This window comes from Mytilus californianus, unplaced genomic scaffold, assembly GCF_021869535.1.
Source record: "Mytilus californianus isolate M0D057914Y unplaced genomic scaffold, xbMytCali1.0.p SCAF_8, whole genome shotgun sequence".
In the NCBI taxonomy this organism is placed as follows: Eukaryota; Metazoa; Mollusca; class Bivalvia; order Mytilida; family Mytilidae; genus Mytilus; species Mytilus californianus.
This window is the reverse complement of record NW_026262734.1, coordinates 47,839,210-47,860,069: the sequence shown is the minus strand read 5'-3', so window position 1 is coordinate 47,860,069 and position 20,860 is coordinate 47,839,210. Positions and strand designations below refer to the sequence as shown.

Below are 20,860 nucleotides of genomic sequence, written 5' to 3'. Positions count from 1 at the left end.
ATATCAATTTTACTGGTTTTCGTGGATAACTGTGAACCCCGAATTTAACCTTCAACGAAATACAACTTACCTTAGGCTTGTATGCAAACTTTGTCAAAACCAACGAAACACAAAATCACCCGAAATTGGTGCCTACGAAAATGGATGAATCTACAGTATAATAAGGTATGAATATTCTGTCTGTTTCCAAAAAGAAGAGGTGCCATTTCCTGAGCACTAATCAAAATATTTGATTATATGAAATAAAAAGCCACTTTCTCTAATTATTAATTATTTTTTGGTTTTATTAAGTGTATATGACGGCTATCTTGTTAACAAACAAATGTAACCAACCTTTTTAAATATTTTATAATTAAGAGCAGTTTAGTAACGTCATTTTTATTGCTAATCATAACAAAATCACCTTTTAATAAGTGACAACCAGCTCCATTATAAGTTAATAATTAAAGGAACTTAGTTAGTTTTTAAGAAGAAAGAAGGAAGTCTTGGGTAACATATATTATTAAAATGCCATAATTGATGTTAAAGCTTTTCTAAATTATATATTAGAACACAACCAATTGATTTATTATAATAATACTGACTATAGCTTATTTTAAAATATATATCAAGATCAGATATATTTGTCAAAAGATTTTATTCAGATTAAGGATGATTCTGGCAGCACGCGAATAAAGGTAAACAGTTGTGTTGGTTAATGATTGATCTTTAAATGTTTTTTTATGTTTATAATTAAACCGATGTATGGGTAAACATTTGAACATAATACTTTTTATATATTCCTGTAATAGTTATTTAAATGACGTACATCTATAACCAGTTTTGTATTACATATAAACACGAACTTCCTGGTCTTCTTGCATACAACAAAATGCACTTCAACATGAAATGTTTCTTCTATTTCCTGACATTTATATTGAATACATACATAGTTTTAGCCGAAGGTAAGAGTAATTGCAGTTATACGTCAAAACGGGGTGTTCGTTTTTTTCGAATTTTAATCCACAACAGTAAATTCTTTAGCAATATATTGAGGCAATATATTCCAAGGGAAGTACTATTAACAGATTGACAGAACTAATGAAGACTGAGATTTAGTGTGACGTCCATTTTCCCTGAACTAGTACACATTTTGTTTAGGGGCCATCTGAGGACCACCTACGGGTGCGGGGTTTTCTCGCTGCGTTGAAGACCCATCGGTGGCCTTCGACTGTTGTCTGCTATTTGGTCGGGTTGTTGTCTCTTTGACATATTCCCCATTTCCATTCTCAATTTAACTTTGCTTCGAAAGCAAAGCCAATTCTATTTGATGAATTTTAACAAGTGTGTGGAAATTGTTTTTATTTTCATTATTGAATCTTTATGTTTGAAGTAAATTATAAATGCGTTGTCACATCATGATCAATGTGTACGGAAAGCTGCTTGTGAAAACATCATTATCATGATAGTCTTTTACTCTTTGGAAATACGGATAAGGGTCAACAATAATAAAACATTTAAAGCAAACAAATCTCCAAATTTTGCCTGATGTAATCAATGTTTTAACAAGCTTGTACGAGTATCTTTTGTTTGTTTGAAAATACAGATTCATGAAACATGTACGAACTAATAATGAACAACTTTCGTCATCGCATTTAGGAAACTTAATAGAATCTCGTAATTGTTTTCCTAAAACGTTTTACCTGTACGGCTAGTTTGTTTTGCTTGTTTGGTCTCTTCAGAATTTCAAAATAAATATTTCTGTACACCCATATCACACAAACAGTGGTTCAAACTAAGATTGTAATATGCTCGCTCAATGTGAACATTTTATTTTGTTAGTTTATTTAAAATGCTTGAACTGGAGAAGGATTAGAACAGTTTTTTGATTCTTTGCATCTTGAAATAATAATAGCTTTATTAAATGCAAGTTATCTCCAATATTGGAAATGGCTAGGACTCTTAATATTTTACGTTATTTCACGTTATTGGAATAATAAAAGAAATACAATTTTTCAAACATTCAAAGCTTTTGTCCGGGAGCGTAAAATAACACAAGTGTATTGTGAAATTAATAATAACGCGTGACACATATATGCTTCCGATGTTTTAGCTATAACATTTCCGTTCTATCAATGTATAAATATTTGACAGTCACTAGTAAATAATTCTTATCGTCCTGACGGCGCTGCAAAATATGTTTTTTTCCTTCCTTTTGTTTCATACACCACCTTTGCTTCCATAAATAAGTTTTCAAAGACGAATCCATCTAACCTGTAACATGTATAATATTTTCAAACAATTTCAACAAAAATGTTTATCATAATAAAATTAAATTTTAGATCAAAGTTCCGTCTTTTGTTCGACCGGTCATGCTTCCGAAACGTATATGATTCGGCTTTTCAACTGTTTTGATTCGAATACCATCAGTTTAAATTGTGTAGACAAAACGCGCGTCTGTTGTTCAAAGTTAAAAACCTAGTATCTTGGATCATTTATGTTTATGGTTAAATGCAAAAGTAGTGAAAAACATATAATGGACAATAATTGCGGACGTTAAATCCTACAAGTTATCAATTATGGTGCATTCATATTCATAATGTATTTTTTTGTAAAGGTTATTTTTAAAAAACGAAATATATCCCGTCAATAGACCAATTTCAATGTGGACCTCATGAATTAACTTTTTTTAAAGTCCAAATTGATTACCAAATACCGTTGAGCAACGTACAGTTGTAAGGGTATTTAAACATTTGAATTAAATAAAAGCTCTTTATGTGTGTCCATCTTATTAGTTCGAACCTTCTGTTATAAACATGTTGAATATAATTGACTATATAATTGAAGTTTCACGGTTTTAAAGATAGAAAAAAATGTCTATACTACATGAATCAATCCGTAATTAAACAACTTTGACAGCAGACACTATCAAGGTCTGACACAAACTCTAGATTTTTTAAAACATTTGATACGTTGTTATGACATTTAAGAGGAACCAAGGCAGTTTCTGACTTTTGGACAAGGACATAATTATATGGCAGGTTTAAACTAACTTTTCGAAAGGTCAACCATTTTTTATTTGATTTCGACCGCTGGAATATAAAAATTACACAACAAGAAAAATAGAAAACAAATTTATTTTATAAAAAGTACAAACACTCTTTCACTGTAAAAAAGAAAGTATGTACAACAGAAATAGGTAGACAGACTATACTGTATCAAAGTGTGTATTGTTCGTTACCTCAAAGTGCATTGTTGTATTGAATTAGCTTTATATATAAATATCATTCTTTTACACCGATATTAATCACTTTATTACTGAGATAACATAAATCACCTTTATGAACAGTGCAATTATCAAACAACATTTATACAGTGCCGGATCTGGTGATTTCCAAACAAACTGGTATTCAGTTATCTTTTGATTAAAATAGAAAGCCATCTTCTCTGATTTTTCATAATTTATTTGGTTTTATTAACTGTATATGATGGCTATTACACACAATTGTAACCAACCTTTTATGTATTCTTTAATAATTTTGTGCAGTTTAATAACAGTCATATAAATTGGTAGAAAACAATGATACCCCCAGGCAAACGACCTACGAGTTGCATCAGTATGCTAGATTACTGTTTAAAGCTAGTGACGGCCAGTTCCATTTTAAGTCATTGAATTAAGGGACCTTAGTATTTTTTAAAGTAGAAAAAAGGAAGTCTTGGGTAACATATACTATTGAAACGTATTATTTGATGTTAAAGCTTTTGAAAATTAAACATTGTAACACAATCAATTGGTATACTATACTGACTGTATCTTGTTTAAAATATAATTAAGATCTAATAATTTTGTCAACAGATTTTATTCAGATTCGGGATGATTTTGGCAGCACATGAATAAAGGTCAACAGTTGTGTCGGTTAATGGTTGATCTTTAAATATCTTTTTATGTTTAAAATAAGACCAATGCATAGAGTAAACAGAAAACGTCTATTTATATATTCCAGTTATATTCATTTAAATGACGTATTTTTATAACAAGTTTTGTACTCCGTACTTTGACGAACTTCCTGGTCTTCTTGATACACATGCCATTGTAACGTATTTGGCAACATATGACTGAAGTTTGGTAGTTGTGTCGATCGATAAATGATCTTTAGATATTTTTGTTTATGTTTAAAATATAACCGATGTAAAGTCTAACATAATACTTCTTTTGATATATTCTTGTCACATTCATTCTAATGACGTATATTTATAACCAGATTTATACTACGCATAAAGACGAACTTCTAGGTCTTCTTGCATGCAGCAAAATGCACTTCAAAATTATGTGTTTAATATTTTTTTTGTGTTCATATTGACCATATATCTAGTTTAGGCGGAAAGTTAGCGTTATTTCATTTATACGTCAAAACAAATAATATAGTCTAAATCCAATATTTCCACAGACATTAAAAGTGGTCAAACATATGATTTTGAGAGAAGAAAGAGTCTACCAACTATGTTTTAGTTTCTTAAAGGCGTGATACCAATTCAATGTGCATGGATTAAAAAAACCTATCCAGACCCCCCCTTTCCACCCCCCCCCCCCCCCCAAAAAAAAAGAAAACTACAAAAAATCATCATTCATTGTTCACACAAAATTCATGTAGATTCGGAGACGACCAAAACGACTCAGAAGAACAGCCAATAATTTAAGTAGCTTTCGACTTTTTCTTTAATATATAAGTCGTGTGTTTGTGGCTGGTTTTTATCATTCGTCATTGAATCGGTTTTAGCAATGGTTGTGTCCGTGTTTGACCGTCAATGCTTCCGAAAGACACATTTGGCTAGCTCGTGAATAGTATTTGTGTGTCATGAAGCTATACTATTATACATGTTTTCTGTTTTTCATTTAGTGTTCATTCGTGTTATTTAACGAAGATATTGTTAATGAGCAAATTTACTTGAAAAAATGTTGATTTTCTTAACTATAAACTTTTCAAAACCTGCAAGTTAGCATTCTGCTTAAGTTTGCATACCTGTATTGCCGTAATCATAGAAGGCACAACGTTTCTGAAATTAAGTGTTTTTATTCACTTTATTATCGTATTTGATTATGCCTTCAACTATCTTGCCCCCCAAGGGTGACTGGGGAATAGAAGTATGGTCACCATTGGTCTTCCTCCGACCGGCAGTAAAACCCGTGCTAAAGTGGGGCGTCCGTTTGGCTGTGCGGGATGTACAAATTTGCAGCCACGTCCGGTCAGAATGGGGACGTTAAATCCGATGCCTCGTGTAAAGAAAGTGCCACGTTCTTTGCACGTTAAGAACCCTTGCAACAACTCTTTGAGGGGTCCGTAGGTGACCTGTTGCAAGGCTAAATTTCTGTCCCTATCCAATATACCCTCATTTCCCGTGGCAGTCTAAATTTCTCCGACCTCAATCCCTTAACCTATTACAGAACCTACCTATTGTATTTATTGTGAACTTGTTCTCGTCCTGAATATGCATGAAATATTTGCCACTGGACGTTAAGCAACCAACAATCAATCAATCAATCAACTATCTTGTTTATGGTTAAATGCAAAAGTAGTGAAAAACATATTTTGGACAGTAATTGCGGACGTTACAATCTACAAATCATTAATTATGGTGTATGCATATACATAATGAATATCTTTTGAAAGATTATCTTAAACAACCGGGATATGTTACTTAGATCAATTTCAACTTATGAAATAAATGATATTTCAAATTGATTTGCACATACCTTTCAGCAACTTAATATTGTAAGGAACTTTAAACATTTGAATTAAATAAAATATCGTTAAAATGTTTAAATGTTTTGAGGTCGAACTTCCTGTTTATCTAGATTGTGGTATACAGCCTTAACAATCTATACTAAATAAATCACCCCTTAAAAAAATAACTGTGACCACAGACACTATCAACATCTTTAATTTCTTTTAAAACATATGAGACATATTTAAGGATAACCAATGAGGTTTCTGACTTTTGGACAATAACATAATTATATGGCAGGGTTAATTTGTTTTCGCAAATTCTCAATCCTTTTGTGTTTGATTTTGACCACTGGAATAACAAATGGTATAATGAAAAAATGAAACAGACTTATTTCATAAAAGGAAATAACTCTCCACTACACTATCAGTAATTTACCGTGTACTTTAATGTCATTTTGATATTGAATATGTATTCGAGATGCCATCCTGTAATTCACTTTTACTGATATTCATCGGTACTTTACATGTTTACATGTTATAAATAAAATAAATAAAGTTTGAACTTAACTGTAGTTCATCCACACATTTTGGGCAGCTCAATGGTTAGGATGTGCCCCGATTGTTTTCGACGTAGTTTCTTTTGAGTGATATATATTTTTGTGTTTCTTAATAAATACTTTAAAGTAAGTTAAAATTTTGATTTGTATGAATTGGATATACGAAAATGAATGTTTTCTCTTTGGAATGCATTGAATAAGAAAATGTCACGTTTTAAGATGACATGCTTCGTAACATAATCACATGTAATATTCTCTTCAATAAATGAAAAAAAATGCCAGGCTTCGTAACATAATAACATTTAATATTCTCTTCATTAAATGAAAAAGATGCGACCCGACAGGTAACCCTTGATACATATCGTTCAATAATTCGATTCACCTTTCGTCATTTGTGGGTCACTATGTTTTCCCCATTGTAGAGTTATAGTTAGAATATTTTAAGGGAAGACATATCGTGTTTAACTGGAAATCAATTGAAAATGCATAATAAAACCTGTTCTAATGAAGTAAACAAAATGACGTTTATCTCTGATCGTAGAACAGGGCATATCAGTTGAATTTTCCCTGTAAGACATATATTAAATACAGTTTTTAATATTATAAATAGTTTGCTGTCTCTTTTAGATTTAGAAATACACTCTAACAATTCGAATTTGTTTTTCAAATAATTTTTATACTAATACAATTTTATCTTTAAGAAAACAAAAGTTCATCTTTAGGAGATTATTCAGGGTGCTTGTTATGGATAAATAAATATTTGCATTATATTACAAAACGGCCATATGTTTTTAGTACTGTTCCTGTACACGCGTTTGCACTATCATTTTATGATACAGATGTGGTTTAAATTGTAAATTTGACACGCTGATATTAACTACAGTTCATCAAACGAAACCAAAAATCCAATAATAATAAAAATGAAGAATAAAAAAATGAAGAATAACAAAATACTTGAAAGTAAAAAAAAACAAACAAATTTAAAGAGCAGTAAGGACCCAAAATTCCGAAAGGTTTTTGCTTGATATAGCTAATCTATTCCTTGGGGCAGAACATCCTTAGTATTCTTACAATTATACAAAAATCTTCTTTTTATTATCTATATTTTCCAGCACTTGATCGATAATGCTACTGATAGATTGTAAGTCCTCTATTGTCAGAGCGTCGATACTGCTAAGGTTCTAACTCATACAGGCTGCTTTCCTTTAGGCTTTTTTTATCGAGCGGTTCTGAACAACCAAATGTTTACAGAATTATTTTCATCTTCTAAATAAAAGATGTCTAAAATTCAGACTGATTGTTAAAAAAAAGACATGTTAGGTCGAAATTAATTCCCTTGCTCTGTTATCATAGTATAATTATCAAAGGTAATACATTGTACAGACATAAAATACACAATTTCAATTTTTTTTTTAGATATAAGACTTCTAGTAGCAGCATGGGACAGAGTAATGTTAATGGACGCTAATGGAACAACCTTAGAAATTATTGTAAAAACTGACAATTACGACATACAAAGTGTTGCCTTCCACGAAACAAAGAACTACATATATTGGTCAAGTTGGTCTGGTAACATAACCAGGTTTGTTAGCAAATATTCTCAGAATGATGAAATACTCCTTACTTCTAAGTTTAGGATTATAACACCAACAGTTTTCATACATGTACAACTGTTCATGGCTTACTTTCCTTTCATATATAATAAGAAAAGTAAAAACGCGATCAAATAAATAATCCAAGTACATGTAAAACATAATGTCCGAGCCCAAAATTTCTTTCAGTTTTTTTCTTTCTTCTTATAATGCCGTCTTAGGTTTAGCCAAGCCTTATAAAATTTGCAAATTAGCAACATAGTCTGCATTTTATTATTTATTACTTGGGTCAACCTGGCTTTATACATGGTTTTACAAATATATAGCTTTCGGTAATCGAATCATATCTTTAATTGTCTGCTTTGATTAGGGCTATCACGCTTGAATTTATATGTCGTAAAGCATTATTATACTAATCGTACAGTCACATCAATATTTTATCAATTCTATATGCCTAAATACGTAACAACTTCAAGATAAATCCTTCTATCGGATAACAACATATAACTATAAAGGGATAGATCTACAATTTTAAAAGAATATGAGCTCATGTGTCTGTTTATAACGTACAATTGCTACATATTAGGGACGTCCGTTACTCACGTAATTAACGTTTAATGATTTGAAAATGAACGACAAACATACAAAAAACAAATCACATAAATAGAACACAAATACATTCACCGTTAAACAATAAACTAATCAACAATCTCTTGTTCTCAGTTGTTTTTTTATATCCATTTGTGTTTCTTTTCCAATGAAAAAAGAAATGAACTGTATCATGTGAATCAATAAATAGTCTTATATAAAAAGGTACATTTTACATTTACGAGTTCAAATTCAAGATAAGAGGATTGTTATAGTTTATTTTTACTTAGTTTACGAACTTAAAGGTTTAAATGCTACCCTATTTTGAGTGTAGAGAAAATGTTGTTATTCTTTTTTTGGTTTTGTTCACAAAGGTTTTTTATATTGATTATGTTGATTTATAGGGATTTTATAATAACAAGAAAATCCAACCTTCATTACCTTTTTGAAAAACTGTACTCCTCCTGTAGTTTTGCCTGAATATAAATTTGTGAAAGGTAAGCTACTTCAGTGATGCTTAAGTCATGCAGTAAATACAGACCTCCTTATTTAGAAACGATCCAACACAGTAATTAGATCTTTAAATATTGTTTTTATTGGTATAAATATTTATTTTGTTATCAGTAAATTAAAAGCAAACTGAATATTATGTATATTCATGGCTCTACAATCTGTCGATACCTGTATCTTGGCATTGTACAATGTCATGTTTTTCTCTGACTGATTATGACGTCTTTACACTAAATCCATTGGATATTTGATGTGAACTGATTTATAATTTAGTCTTAGATGCATCATTGGTTGTATTAGTTGTTATTGGCTTTGAACTAGTTGTCAGTAGCTGCGAGTACTCTAAGATCTGTACTAAGGGTCTTTTGGTTGTTGGGGTGTACAAAAACCGGCCACGTCCACTCTGTGTTTTTGTTACATGTATGTCTATGTGTATCCATCTGATGAGTTAAGCCTTTTTCAACTAATTTTTTTTGTTCTTATGTTGTACTGTTAAACTACTGTCCCAGGATAGAGGAGGGTTGGGCGCCGCTAACATGTTAAAACCCGCCACATTTTATATATTCCTGTCCCAAGTCAGGAACCTGTAATTGAATGGTTGTTGGTTTTTGCTGTTGATCATATGCGTTGTGTGTGTATTGTTTTGTACAGTTCTTGTATTGTTCAGTTGCACCACTGTCCTAGGATTAAGGAAGGATTGCCGCCCACTAACATGTTTTACCCGCCACATTCTGTATGTATGTGCCTGTCCCAAGGCGCCTGTAACAGGTCAGGAATAACCATTAATTGATAGATTATATGTCAATTGAGGTATAATCCACCATATGACATATAGTGAGGTATTATGCAGTTTTTATTATAACATTTTTTAAAGAGATATTCGAGCATCTCTTTGCATACACCATCTTAAGCTTTGATGAGTACTCATTAGTGACACGTAGTTGCTTCTGACTTCCTGTGCTGCGTTTTGGAAAATGTGGATTATATCTCAATTGAGGCATAATCCACCAGTTGATGGATAAACACAATTGTTTTCCTTATGTCTGGATCAGTTCTATCTTTAACATTTGTTAGTCACATGGACAGGAAGAGACTACAGAACAAAAATTATATTCAATAAATGAAAACTCAGAAAGAAGAAAAATGAGGGACATCTTAGTTTTTAAGTTTCTCCTTACAAATTGCAACACGAAGTGTCAGAATCAATAACATGTCATCACTTACTGGTCACCAAAGATTGTTATGGTAAATTAAAAAAAATGCTCCAATATATCTTTAAAAAATATTTGGACAAAAACTACATTATCATAATTATGCCTCAATTGGTGTATCCCATTATATGTCAAATGGTTGCTTTTATCTGAATTGAGGTATAAACCATCAATTAATGATTATTCCTGACCTGTGTAGTTCAGGGGTTGTCGATTGTTGCTATGTTACATATTTGTTTTTCGTTCATAATTTTGTACATAAAGTAGGCCGTTAGTTTTTTGAACATTAGTCATTTAATAGCTGACTATGCGGTATTGGCTCGCACATTGTTGAAAGCCGTACGGTGACCTACAGTTGTTAATTTCTGTGTCATTTGGTCTCTTGTGAAGAGTTGTCTCATTGGCAATCATACCGCATCTTCTTTTATTTATAAATATGTTAACATGAATATATGTGTTATATATAAACAAGTGTGTAATGAGATCAACACGTGCAAATTTTGACAATACAGTGCAATCATTATCTTACGTATACGTTTTTATTCTATCGCATTCAGGCTGAAATATCCATCCATTGATAATGACACAGAAGTTATTTTTCATCAAGAAGCAGGATCTTGTTCATCTAGCATTGCAGTTGATTCTATCAACGATTATTTATACTGGTCAAACTGTAGTGATTTAGTGAGATCGAACCTTGACGGATTAGATATAACACCCATTCTTAATTTTAGTACAAATGGTTCTGTAGGAATCTTAGAAGTAGATTCGAGAAACGGGTAAATATCAATTATAAACGATCATTTAAGGGCAATCTATTTGATATTTTTGCACATAGAACTTAGGGACCATGCAATATTTATCAGGCAGGTGGGACCGGTGCAAATTTTGTTTAAGACAAAAAAAGTGAAGTCCCATTCTGTTATGGGCTGTAAAAACTCAATGTCCTATGACTTGCATGCAAAAAAAAGAATGTGTCCTATTACACTGCAAACTACAGAGAGACCGAAAAGACCATGTTTTAACTGGTCGAGCATCGTGAGTGAGATTTGACTCAACAGTACTCAAATTTGGTCTCAACTTAACTAAAAAAGTCTGATTGAGTACTTGATTATCTTCGTATAATCTGAATATGGTCTCAACAAATTGCTCGTCCAGTCTTGACTCAGTCTTGACCAGTCTCGGCCAGTCTCAACCTGTCTTGACTTTTAATTTTAGTTTCGACTGGTCTGAATCAGCCAATCTATCTCAATTATATATTGATTTTACAAAATTCTAGGTTATTTGATAGTTTGGTTCATTGCTGTCAAATGTAAGGAATGAATTAATAGGTAAAAAAGCTAGATTTTTCAGTCTGGACTTAATTCAGATAGTCACCTTTAAAGTTTCTATAAATTTTTCAAATCAACTTGGATTTTAATATAAATCTTCAGCAATGTCAATTATATATTGATCTTACAGAATGTCAGGTTGTTTGGTAGTTTGGTCTATCGCTGTAAAATTTAAGGATTCAATTAATAGGTAAAAAAAAGCTAAAATTTTCAGTTTGGAGTAAATTCAGATAGTCACCTGTAAAAATTTCTGTAACTTTTTCAAATCAACTTGGATTTTCTTATACCTCTACTGCTATCTCAATTTTATATTGATCTGAAAAAATGCCAGGTTATTTGGTAATTTGGTTTATTTCTGTCAAATTCTATGATTTAATTAGAAGGTAGAAAAAGCTACAATTTTCAGTTTTGACTCATCATAGTCAAAAACATGTCTGTCTTTGCTTTAAAAGGACCATAATTTCTTTCTTGAAAACTAGAATAGATAAAGTAACATTGCATATTTGAAATATAAACCTGCTCTGTTATTAAGACAATGATTGGTAATTCAGCATATGATAATATGCTTACTAGTCAAAGAGTTATTGTCCCTTCATGTCAAATTTTGCCTTAATTCTAAATTAATAGGGTATTTTGAAAATTGTATACATGTACATGTATATTAAAGGTAGATGACAAATATGTAAATTGCTAATATACAGTATTTTCTTGAAGATAAGATTTCTACAACTATGACAATCATAAAAAAGTACAGGAGAATTATATATAAGAGTTATAACTATTGCCCCATAATTGTCAAAATCTACAAAGATAATCATGCAGTTTTAAAAAAGAGTTCAAGTTCAATTGAAAGAGGTTTCTTCATTTAAATTTAATTTGATCATTTGATGTTTTTTACTTGCTTTTTAATGTCCATTAGTATTTTGTCTGTTAACTATTAAAACTTAGTTAATTCATATGAATATGAAAATACATGTATCATGTATGTCCATGATATAAATATATTAAAAATGATTATTTAAGCAAAAAAAGAGCTTATATGTCATGCTTGAACATTAATAAAATTTGCCAATCAAACTCTTACTATAGTAAATATCATTTAAGTGTGTTACCTTTTATAAAGCACATGTTTACTGAGAAAATTTTTTTTAGTAGCATTTAGTTTTAGTTTAATATATATTAACAAACAAACTATACTTTTAAATATAACAAATAAACATAAGTTCACTTTTTTTGTTATAATCTAAACTATGTTATTGTTCGTACAAATGTTTTGTTTGGATATTCAGTTAATATTGTTTTGTTTGATAGCAATAGTTTGAATAAATCTTCATGTCATATGGTCGCCAAAGGTGAAAAAAATTGCGACCCTATGCCTGAAGTGGAAGAAAAATGTGGTTGTCCTACTATGGTTTTGCACCGGTCCTACCTGCCTGATAAATATTGCACGTTCCCTTACCGAATGTTTTCTTTCACCGTATTTTCAAGCTTCTATTTTTCTATGAATTTTTTATTTAATTGTGTATATGTAAGTCTCTTATGCAAGCGTGTACTAGTCTCATCAATTAAGAGCTGTCGTTTAATTCTTTTTTTATGATATATTAACACAATACATAGATTAAAATGTCTTGTGATTACTGCTGTATGATATAGATAACGCACAACTTAAATAAACGCATTTAATTTAAAATAGTGTGAGAACGATCGACTAACTGACGTTTCCATTTAATTTTAAAACAATCTAAATCATATTTATCATGTTAATTTATCAATTGATTGAAAACATACAAAACGTCCATATCGCAGCGATAAATCACATTGACCTTACTAAATTGATCTACATGATAATTCATAATTGAGTTTAGATGACATTGTAAATCCAGAAATTATTGCGTGCATTCATTTTTGAAGAATTGGCAAAAAAGCGAGATTCATTACGAAAATCTGCATAATTACACATAAGTATAAAACGAGTTCTTACTTTTGCGATTCGCATAATGAAATAACTCGTAATAATTTCTGAATTTTCAGTACTCACATGTAAAGTTATTATAACTTCTATAAATAGAAATGTTTCTAATTGTGTTACTTTAAGTTATACGACACAAGATGGTATAGTTACTAAATATTGTTATTAACATTGAAATTGTGATGTAATGTTGTATTCCTTTCAGGTTGATCTTCTTTATTAATCAAGACAATTGGTCAATTGTAAGATGCACGGTAGATGGCTCTGACGTACGGTCGATTGTAGAAGAAACTGGATGGATACAAGATTTTGCTTTAGGTATGTCCACATGCTACAATTTCAAATCACCAATTGGTCAATACAGACTAATTATTCATCGTAATTCTTTAAGCTTGCAATTATAATATGCTTAAATGAATATTTCTGAGTATAATGTAGATTCAACGACAGCACAATATCTGACATTAATGACGTTTGGGGAGGAAAAAAACAAGTGATTCTATAGTTATATCCCTTTGTAACAGTTATAAGAACTATTCTTCCATGACGCACTTAAGTCAATGAACGTGTTTATGCCTGTACCAAGTCAGGAATATGACAGTTGTTGTCCATTCGTTTGATGTGTTTGTGCTTTTGGTTTTTATATTTGATTAGGGACTTTCCGTTTTGAATTTTCCTCGGAGTTCAGTATTTTTGTGATTTAACTATTTATCACTATTTTTTTAGGTTGACCAAAGTAGTTTTACAAATATCAGTCTGAATTTTATGTTTAACTGCAGGCATTCTATGTTTGATCATAGTTTACCATATTTAGTCATTGCTTCTGTTGACAGTCATAGAAATATCTATCGCAGAAGATAGTATGATATAGTCACAAAAATTACGATCCTCTATGATAGATATTTAGCTAATCTGCAATCAATTCATCTTCATGCCTAATATATCCTATACTGTGTTACCACTCTAGATTCTACTTACGAGGAAAGATAACACTAGGCCAACAATAGCTGAATCATTAGTACAGTCTAGGTGACAGTGTGGTCTAGAACTCTTGACACAGTGCAGGCGGTGTTATCTCGATATCCCAATAGCATGAGTTCGAATCCCAGCGAGCGAAGAACAAAAAATTGCTTCCGCAAATTTGCAGATTTAACATTGTTGGGCTATTATTTAGATTTATTATGAATGTAATATGTGTTTTTAGCCGTGTATCGCCTTCATTGGTGATCAGATGGCTGGATCTGTCGTTGAGGTGTCACTTATTAATAATATAATAAAATTAATAATAACCAGCAGTGATGGTGATACATGGCTGTGTACATTCTGTATATACAACTCGTCTAACCATCAGTCCAACAATGTTAGATCTGTAAATTTGCTTTTGCTGGTGATCCGATTGATAAATCTTTTGTAGAGCTGTCACTGGTTCAGACGTACTTATAAATATAATTATTTCTGTGACTGTATCTGGCATTAATTTGTAGGATCCTTTACAATAGATATTTCGGCTGATCTGTAACAATTCCATCTTCATGCCTTATATATCATGTTCTGTATTACGAGGCTAGATTAACACTGAAGAGGAAAGGTAACACCCGGCCACCGAAAGCTTTATTATCGAAGCCTAGATGGTCGAGTGGTCTAGCGCGTCAGATAAAGTGCAGGCGATTTGGTGTCACGATATCTCAGTAGCATGAGTTCGAATCTCTGCGAGGGAAAAACCAAAAAAAATTTGCGAAAGCAAATTTACAGATCTAACAGTGTTGGGCTGATGTTTAGACGAGTTGTATATATATATATATATATATATATATATATAGTATTAATAAGTGACACCTCAACGACAGACCCAGCCATCTGATCACCAATGAAGGTGATTCAAGGCTGAAAACACATATATATAGTGTCTAAAAATAGCATCAATAAACACTCAATCTATCTAGGCGTGGATCAGTTTGTAAATACACTGATGCAGTTCCTACATTAAATTATATAAGTGCCTAAGAATGTAACGTTAACACACAAATGAGTGTTATAAAATTAGTTGTTATATTTTATATTATTCACGCAGCCAATTATTCTCTAAACAAGTTAGCTTCATCAGGCGTGTGCAGCCAACGAGGTAAAAGTTTGAGGCTGTAAAGACATTTTTGCAGCTCAATGTTAAATGTCTAGAAAAATAGTTTAGCCGCTTATTGTACATAGCAATTCTTAAATCAAAACAAATAGTTGTTTTAGTTAAATAGAATGAAGTTCAGGATTTATTCCTTTGGTTTTGGGTAGAACTGTTTTTCCAACTTTCTCATTCAGTCCACCAGGTTCAAGAGTACGTAGCTGATGCATCCAGAACCTTTCTCGCTGTTTTCTCCTTTGGGAGTTCCAATTTTGGTTTACCTTAATTATTTGAAAGGTGATATTTTCAAAAGTATGCCCTGTTCTTAAGAGGTGTCTCGTAATTGGACAGTTTCTTCCTTTTGTATAAAAAGACCGGTGATTGTTAAGTCTGATGTTGAATTTAGTTTCTGTTTCACCAACATACTGCAGCTTGCAACTTCCACAAGTCAGAATATAAATACTATTTTCCGTTTTGCAATTAGATGTAACATAGATGTGGTATTGATGCTTTGTTACTGTGCTGCTGAAAGAGTGGTCAGTGTTTGCGACTTTACAGCACTTATAATTGGTTCTTCCGCATTGTTTGTAACACCCGATTTTAGAAGTCTCGTGTTTCTTTACTTTACTTGTGACAAGTATGTCTTTGAGATTTTTGACCCATATTTCAGTTCTTCTCAAAATATAAATTTTAAAAACTACCAAGTAAAAATTTAGCATGAAAATATTAAAATAATGAAAGCCGAAGCGAGAAGATTATCTGTTTTTTTTTGTTTTTATAAGTTTTAACGTATAAAAAGTAGATTCCAACACACCCAAATGTAAAAGGTGTACGCGACTAACTTTTTTTTTTCAATTATTTTTCTATAATTTAATTGAAGATAATTTGACATGGGCAGAAATTCATATCATTGATACATTTATCAAGTAGTTCTTTTTCGTCTTTAACTATAATGCGTGGGACGAGGTTTGTGTCCATTTATACCTAAACGTGCATTCGCGGATACAGGGGAAGAGGGCGTACTTCCCTCTTTCGATCGCCAAATAATTCTGAAAATCTCACATTTTCCACGTTAACTATACACATTTTTAGTATAAAACCGTCGAATTTTTTTTTTTTGCATCGCTCCGCTCGGCAGTATAAATTCAATTATCGGAACTGCGCCCTCTTTCAATTAACTTGAATCCGGCCATAATCACAAATTGAATAGCTCAAAAAAAATAATTTAATGATTGTCGTTTGTCTTTGATAAATAAGTTTTAGAAAAAAAAACATGTTTGAACATTATAGACATCTCGCACGAGATTTGAAATTTAAAAACTACATATACTGAATTGGAATTTTTACTGGATTTAGAGCTCACTTTACACGGAAATGTGATACTGACGTGAAATCTAATGGACACATATTCTTGTTTCTGATGTTTCTTTTAATATAAATATTTATTTATTTAGTTATATATAATTCCACTAACAAATCATCATGTATCTTTTGCCGATAAATTATCATTACATTTTATAGAAACTACCGTACGGCCTTCAACAATTAGCAAAGCCCATACCGCATAGTCAGCTATAAGAGGCCTCAAGATGACAAATGTAAAACAACTAAAACGATAAAACTGACGGCCTAATTAATGTACAAAAAAAAAATGAACGAAAGCACAGCAACAAACGATAACAACTGAAATTTACAGGCTCCTGACTTGGGACAGGCAAATCTATACATAATGTGGCGGGGTTAAACATGCTGGGCCCACTTACCTGGGACAGTGGTGTAACAGTAGGAAATAATTGATTAATATTCCAGACTGAATAATTATTCGGCATTTATAAGTTGTAGTTGTTTTAAGATAGTGTTCAGTAGCTGTGAAAACTCTAAGATCTGTAGATGGAGATTATTTGGTAATTCTCGTTAACTTATTGCTGTTTTTGTGCTTCGTTTTAGTCGAACGAGTCAACCATTTCTTACTGTTTTAATTGTGAGTAAACATGATCATTTGATAAACATACTTCTGTGATGACTGTGATCTCTATTGGCTTTAACTTGGACATTTATAAAAACTATGTAGCAAAGAGCTGCATGCGTAAAATAAGTTCTCGACTTAAATTGACAAAAATATCAGATAAGAATTTAGCCTCAAGCTATAATACTTACGATGAAGAAGCCACAAGCTATAATACATACGACGAAAATTTAACCTCAAGCTATAATACTTACTAGAACACAACCGCGAAATCGCGGGCATTTAGAGCTTGGTTGAAAGTATGAAAACTGTTGTAGGGTGAATTTGTGTAAAAGATTTTATGACTGGAGAATTTTAGGAAAGGTATCAAAAGTTAAAGGTACTTGGTGGCAGAGCAATTTGTTTTAGCCCTCCCCCTTTTTTAAGTTGGATCAAATAAACAAATAATAAGTAGACAAAAAGAAAGTAAAAGTTAAGCATGTAATATATGACCGCCGTTGATGGTAAACTTGGAATTGATAGTAAATAGCAAATAAAATGTACTCTTTATTTATAGTATATGTATGTTCATAGTATACAGATAAAGCGAAAAAAAAAATATGTCCTGTCCCCCAAGCACCTATGAACTTGAAGATTCATGAAAATAATTTTAAACGGAAGTCTAGTCTATTACTTAAAAGTCCAACCGATGTCGGAAACAATATCCGGACGCCTTTATTATCGTGTTTTCTCCCAAAATAACCCTAACGGAATAATCGTAAGCGAGGATGACAAATGCGACTATGCATGGTACCTATTGGAAACAAAGGCTTGATGATTAATTTATTGTGGAAGGAAGAGAAGCGACACACAAAATGAGGTCTTCTCGTTGAATAGTATAGAAGATGATGATGATAATGATACTGATGTATGTCTTATATCCAGCGACAAATATTACATATATATTAAGGATGATGAAATGATAATGATAAATGAATATACCTTTTTGTTCATGACCAACACTTAGAGTCGCATTTTTATATGCTAGGTAACAAGATAGCTTACCCGATACAAAGACACACTTTAGGACAGGACGCTTTCTTTTAGCTAACTTCTATGTTCTATAAATTGATAGTTTACTATCCACAGCGGTCAATGTTTATATGCAGATTAGTCATCAATTCCTAATCAAGTACACCTTCCAAATTACAATCTACATGTATATAACGAATTGGTGTACACATTTATTTACATATATCATTATTAATTACAAAATTCTTTTTTTTAATGTCAGTTGACTTTCATTTGAAACAAATTTGTATGTCAACTATTAAGATTTAAAGAAGTACAAGACTTGCATTAATTTTTTTTTTAAATATACACATCCCTTTGTCGTACGTTTTCCCTGAAAAAAAAAAGAGTCGGAGATTGTAAATAAAGAAGATTAACTGCAGAAATGAGAACGTTTGAAATGATGCTAAAAAAATTATGATGCAATCCCAAATATCAACTTTAACATAGACAAATTTTGAGAACTTTGAATTCGATATTTCTGAAATTGCTAGGAAAATCTCTATCCAACAATAAATACCCACGGAAATTAAATATTATAAAAAAGTAAGAGACGAAACTTGAGGAAAAAGGGACACCAATCTGATAACGACAAATAAAAGCATGTCAAATATTAAATAATAAAAGGTTCATTTGCAAAGTATATCGAAAAACAAAGTCATGGTCAAAACCATGTAAGACAACTCATATCAATCGTATGATAGGTACAGATACGTGTATATACGTGGTCTTATGACAGTGAAGTTTTGGCGGGAATCTCAATAATCACGTGATTTATAAAAATCATGATTTCTTTCGTTTTTCATCATCTTAGAAATACTTGATATTGATAAAGTTTATCATGAATGGGTTGAATAGTTTAGAAATACTTAGTTAAAACTTGAAAGACGCATTTAACAAAATTAATAGGTTAGCAATAACCGGTCCCGATACGTGCGTACGTCGAGTTAGGTACGTATGTCATTTTATTGGAAATCTCTATTATACCATTAATATACATAATAAACATCCACAATCTGACTGTCTAGTTCAATTGCTCAAGCTAGTGCTTGAAATAACAACTTTATTTTCAACGACAAGCACTTTTTACAGATTGACGGAACTAATATGGGAACAAAAATGGCACCTTCTTTTGCCAACATTTTTATGGGGGATCTTGAAGAACGCATCCTTTTGAGTGTGCCATACAAACCCTTATCATGGCTCCGTTTTATTGATGATATTGACATGAAAAGAACGATACTGCAGAACATTTACAAGATTTCTTAGACTATTGTAATCAGTTCCATCATTCAATTAAATTTACATCTGAATTTTCAAGCGAGAAAATTGCTTTTCTCAACACCACCACATTTGTAAAAAACGGGGTCATAAAATCTGATATCCACACAAGAAAACTGATAAACACCAGTTCCTTTCTCCAAAAAGTTGTCATCCGAAACACTGCTCCAGGAGCATACCTTACAGTCAAGCCATTAGACTAAAGCGAATTTGCTCCTCGGAATCCAAACTCAACTATCGTTTGGGACAACTAAAAAAACAACTAAAATCAAGAGGATACAAAACCAAAAACATCACAGACGCTTTTGATAAAGCCCAAGAAAAAGATCGAGATATCCTCATGGAATACAAAGATAAGACGACCCGCGCAGATAGAATTCCGTTTGTTGTCACCTTCCATTCCGATTTGACAAATATTTCATCTACTATCCGCAAGCATTGGCGTCTTATCGAAAATGACTCTTCCTTAAAAGAAATTTTCCCATCACCTCCTGTTATTGCCTATCGCAGACACAAAAATCTCAAAGACATACTTGTCACAAGTAAAGTAAAGAAACACGAGACTTCTAAAATTGGGTGTTACAAACAATGCGGAAGAACCAATTGTAAGTGTTGTAAAGTCGCCAACACTGACCACTCTTTCAGCAGCACAGTAACAAAGCAGCGATACCACATCTATGTTACATCTAATTGCAAAACGGAAAATAGTATTTATATTCTTACTTGTGGAACTTGCAAACTGCAGTATGTTGGTGAAACAGAAACTAAATTCAACATCAGACTTAACAATCACCGGTCTTTTTACACAAAAGGAAGAAACTGTCCAATTACGAGACACCTCTTAAGAACAGGGCATACTTTTGAAAATATCACCTTTCAAATAATTAAGGTAAACCAAAATTGGGACTCCCAAAGGAGAAAACAGAGAGAAAATTTCTGGATGCATCTGCTACGTACTCTTGAACCTGATGGACTTAATGAGAGAGA

At 31.9% G+C, this 20,860-nt stretch overlaps 1 protein-coding gene across 1 annotated transcript; it reads left to right on the top strand.

Annotated features, from left to right (window-relative positions):
* Positions 1-846: 846 nt before the first annotated feature.
* Positions 847-10,946, top strand: LOC127712057 (uncharacterized). The gene is made up of 3 exons (XM_052218248.1): positions 847-944; positions 7,679-7,844; positions 10,721-10,946. Exons 1-3 carry the CDS (start codon positions 872-874, stop codon positions 10,944-10,946), a joined length of 465 nt encoding a protein of 154 aa, XP_052074208.1. The 5' UTR covers positions 847-871.
* Positions 10,947-20,860: the final 9,914 nt, after the last annotated feature.